The sequence below is a fragment of the Buceros rhinoceros genome, unplaced genomic scaffold (genome assembly GCF_000710305.1).
Source record: "Buceros rhinoceros silvestris isolate BGI_N320 unplaced genomic scaffold, ASM71030v1 scaffold19997, whole genome shotgun sequence".
NCBI lineage: Eukaryota > Metazoa > Chordata > Aves > Bucerotiformes > Bucerotidae > Buceros > Buceros rhinoceros.
In genome coordinates, this window is record NW_010422528.1 from 34,810 (window position 1) to 39,259 (window position 4,450).

The following is a 4,450-nucleotide window of genomic DNA, read 5'->3' on the forward strand; positions in this document are numbered from 1 at the left end:
GTTGGCTGACAGAAATAAAGTGTAGTGTCATGCTTGGTTTACCTAAATCATTTATTTTGTAACTAATAAAAGTAAACAATTACCAGATACTGTATATATAGAGATATATAGATATATGGCCACAAATAAACTATAGTAGAAAGTTATTTTGGTTTTGATAAAGTTAAGAAAAGCACATAAAATCATATTTCATGAATATCTTGTTTTATGGCCATCAATATTTTTGTATTTTTTTTTGTTTTGTTTCATCAACATAGCAAAATACAATCTTCCTATTAAACAATAATTATCAGATGGCAGACAATTCTTTTTATTGGTTTACATTGGCAGGTCACAGTCTAAAAGCACAACCACATCAGGCAGAAATTGCACACAGACCACCCTGGATTTTGAAGACTATTTTTTATGCTTCTACTGAAAGAGCTTAATTTAAAACTGGGGACTGTAAAAAGCACTAATTAAATATATGGAATTTTTTTTTTAATAGCTAAAGAAAATGACTTTATTTTGCTTTCAGCTTCACTTTTAACATTTGCTCTTGGTGTTAGCAAACACATTTTGAAACTCCTAGCAATCATTTATAGAAGTTCAACCACCCAAGTAAAACCCAGGTGATTTACTTTCCATCGCGGAATACTGCAGATTTATTTCCATTAGGCCTGTTGCTTGCTCTTCTTCTGATGTTGATATTTGCATTTTTACCTTATTCCCAAAAACCAGGGGAAATTGGCGGGTAATACTATGACATCATAGTCAGTACAACATCAGTATTTCTGTAAGAAATGGTGGTAGGTGGGACTGCCCACAAATATGCAGTTGTGTTAGTTGTAGAAGGCATGTTCATGTCTTCAAAAGCCAGACTGGTCTTAAGATATTACTCTTTATTTGAGACAGTTACCATTACTTCATTAAAAAATGACAAAACAGCAATAAACATTTTAGCTCTTTAATGAGCAAAGATCAGGTCTCTTAGCATTGGACTAATATTCGTTATCCAGATTATCTTTATTTCACTCGGTGACCAGTAATATGGCCAAGAAGTACAAAGTAATTTTCCATCAAGTAGTATACAATTTTTGTGTGTAATAAGCTTTCATTCTTGAAAAAGAGTAACTGAAAAGAAATGTTTCTGTTACTGCAGTTAGTTTGTCAGAGAAAGTTCTTCGCATTATCTTACAAACTATCAAAATTGCTAGTAATTTGAAAAAATGTAAAAAAAAATCACGTAACTTTAGTCTAATAGAAATATAGTACAGGTAAGAGAGAAAGTATTTATCAGGGATGTGCTCTTAAGTCCATCTCAATTATTTTTTTTATATAAATGTACATCTGATTACATATACAAACATTTTTAAAGGAATATAATTACTGGAAAGCAACAGGGGGATGAAAAATTTCTTGTGATTTTAGAACGTTCATTTCAAATCACACAACATATGTAGGTAGGATTTAAAATTTCCAGTTGCTGGCTCTCTCCCCGTTCTTACATACCCTCTTCCTCTACAGTGTTGCCATCTGGTCTCAAGAATTCGTTTGAATGGCAAAGCTAACATATAGCAGAAAGGGAATTAAGTTTATATTGAAGTATTATAAGTAAACTTTGTAACATGCAACATGAGTTTAAACAACAAACTGAAAGGTGTAATCAGAATGGTAATATCGGGACATTTTTATATTGCAAAGTATCACTGCAATTCAATTTTTGGACACACTTTACCTTACCAATTTGAACTAAATAGATTGTAACTAAATCACAGTAAATTATACATCCTTCATCAGAGGAGATTCTGTTAAAGTTATAGTTATGTTAAAGTTAGAAATTATGTAGGTGGTAAGGAAAAAGAACATTAATCATACAGATTTTTTTTTTGTCTGGGATGCATATCAGCGAGGGTTCGCCGCTGTACACCTAGAATGCCATAAATACCTTTAAGAACTGTTGCAATTCCTTCTGTTTCTGAAGCTACCATGAAATATTTTTTTACTGTAATTACTTTTGTCCCTTTAAAAAAACTTCTTTAGGTTGTGCCAATTGATGGAGAAAGCTTGTATTAAAAACTCCAATGGGATGAGAAGAATTTTAATTACGGCTTAATCAGCAGCACAGCCACCAAGCATATAAATTATCATGCACATCGTGCTAAAAATATCCATTTTTCCTTTATTCCCACAACTTTTATACTGACAGCACTTATGTGATAATGTTATACCTGCCAGGCTGTAAAACTTCTTTGACTGGCAGATTTCAGCATGAGCCCCTTTCTAAGGCCTTAACAGCATTGGTGCTTTGTGTACTTATTCAAATATGTAAATATGGTTTACCCAAGAAAACAGGTCCAAATAAAAAGTGGTGAAAATTATCTGACATTCCATTAGTGTGTCCCTTGTGCATATTTATAGGTTTTTAAAATTTTCAGTCATAGTTCTTTCCTGTTTGTGTTGCACATGCCTAATTCCATTATGTAACTTAAATCTTCAAAAAATTAATACTTGAATGTGAATGAAAAAGTATCATTCAGGACAACTGCTTCAAGCAATTGCAAACAGTTGGGTTTTTTGTTTTGTTTTTTCTTTTGTTTGTTTCTTAAGTTCATTTGATATATGTACAATTCATTTTTTCCAAAACCCCAGAAGTTCTTGATATGTATATTCACATAATATTCTTCCATATTTAAATAGTAAGAGTCTTGTAGGTTGAAAGCCAAGTAATCTTCAGTAATATCGCCTGCTGTAATCCATCAAAAAATAAAGTTTGTTTCATCTTGTCTGGCTATACCCTGGTTGTTGAGTGTGAATGGGGGTGGGGATGAGGATGGGGCAGAGTATTGTTCTGTCCGCCAGTAAATGTGTTGAATGTGTGTAGGGGTTGAATCCCTGGTATAGTGTTGGGGATCATTGTGATGGTGTTGGGTGTCATTAAAGGAATATCATCAGGAGACCTTCTCATAGCTAGAGTGTAGTCCGGGGGACAGGCGGTCCTAAGAACCACCTCGTGTGGATGGATGGACTCACATTCATGATCCAAGTCAGTGTGCTTCATTTGGAGGGACATTATCTCCTCTTCTTGTGCATGGGTAAGATCATTGGTAGTAGTACGTTGTGGGCTACATCTCCTATGAACATCATGTCTCCGCTTGTCTTTTTTGTAGTACAATGCTGCAAAGGCCAAAATGTTCAGGAATAGCAAAGATGCACCAACTGCAATAGTAACGCTCAATTCCGTTGAATAGTCCCTTTGATCCACTGAAAACGGGCTTGGTTGTTGTTTGGGATCATCTTGTTTGGCTGTAGGAAAGGCTGAAGTAACAGAAACAGAATTTTTCCTTGTTGGTCTGAAAGTATTATCAGTTGATGGCACTTTAGTTGTGGTAGAGGTATACTGTGAAATGTCGTTAAGATTGTGCAGATGAGGTACCAGTTCCAACCAAAGGTTCACTTTATTGGCCCTATAATGTTCTTTAACTCGTGGTTTTAATCCAATGTGAAGATACAGTTGGTCTTTCTGAGAATATCTGGTCCATGCTACTTCTTCGAAACGATTTGGTTTTGTATGGATGAATTTTGTATCTTGCGGCACTGGTTGATTTGGGTCACTAAGGAAAAAAAAAGAAATATCATAATTAAGATTTCATACTTAATGTTTAAGTCTGTCTTTGGACAGAGCAAAATGCTGTTTCCTAAAATTAGAGGCCTAAATGTCCTATTTTACATAGACTTCAGTTGCCAAGATGTTTGTATCTCTCACACTGAAATATTTTGCTGCTGAGGACAGACTGCCAGCAACGTGGTAACGCAGACAAATGTCTCCGAGAGACCAGTGTGAGAAGACATTAAGCTTTGCTTTTCTTTTATAGTGACATAAAGCTCATAAAGCTCTGCATTTCAGTTCCTGTGCAGTATCCACAGCCTTCCAGAGGTGAAAGACCATGGCAGGGCATAACTCAGTAGAACACACTGTGACTTGACTCCAATGGCTGAAGACAGAAAAGTGTTTTGAACTAACAGTGAGAGAAAACTTAATGAAAATTTAAAAACTTTTCAAGTTTCAAGTCACATATTTTGTGGTCAGAAGTGTCAATTTAAAACAAAATGCACTATTAAAACAAGCTGTACTCTATCTGATGCAACGTTTACATAATATTTTGTCTCGTGGGATGAAAATATTATCAGTGTTGTGAAGTCAGTTACTAATTTCTAACTATACACATATGTTAAATGTTTAGTTTTGCACTTCTCTGGGAACCCTGAATTCTATTTGTGCACAAAGTATTTTCTTCATTTCTTCATGCAGAATGTTCGCAAAGATTTTTTTTTCCTCTTTTTGCTAGAATGTGTAAGTGAGCTGAGGGACATTACAACAAACATAAATACACAACCCAGTTTGTACTCTCAACCTACAAGTCCAGCGGACTTCTCAAGCGAGATAACCAAGGGAAAACGCCACAACCAT

At 34.9% G+C, this 4,450-nt stretch overlaps 1 protein-coding gene across 1 annotated transcript in view; it reads right to left on the bottom strand.

Annotated features, from left to right (window-relative positions):
- Positions 1–986: 986 nt before the first annotated feature.
- Positions 987–4,450, bottom strand: part of NLGN1 (neuroligin 1) — a 9,912-nt gene continuing 6,448 nt past the window's right edge. Inside the window, exon 5 of the mRNA XM_010140047.1 lies at positions 987–3,593. Coding sequence (XP_010138349.1) covers positions 2,771–3,593 — 823 coding nt within the window. The 3' untranslated portion in view covers positions 987–2,770. The remainder of the gene's footprint in view (positions 3,594–4,450) is intronic.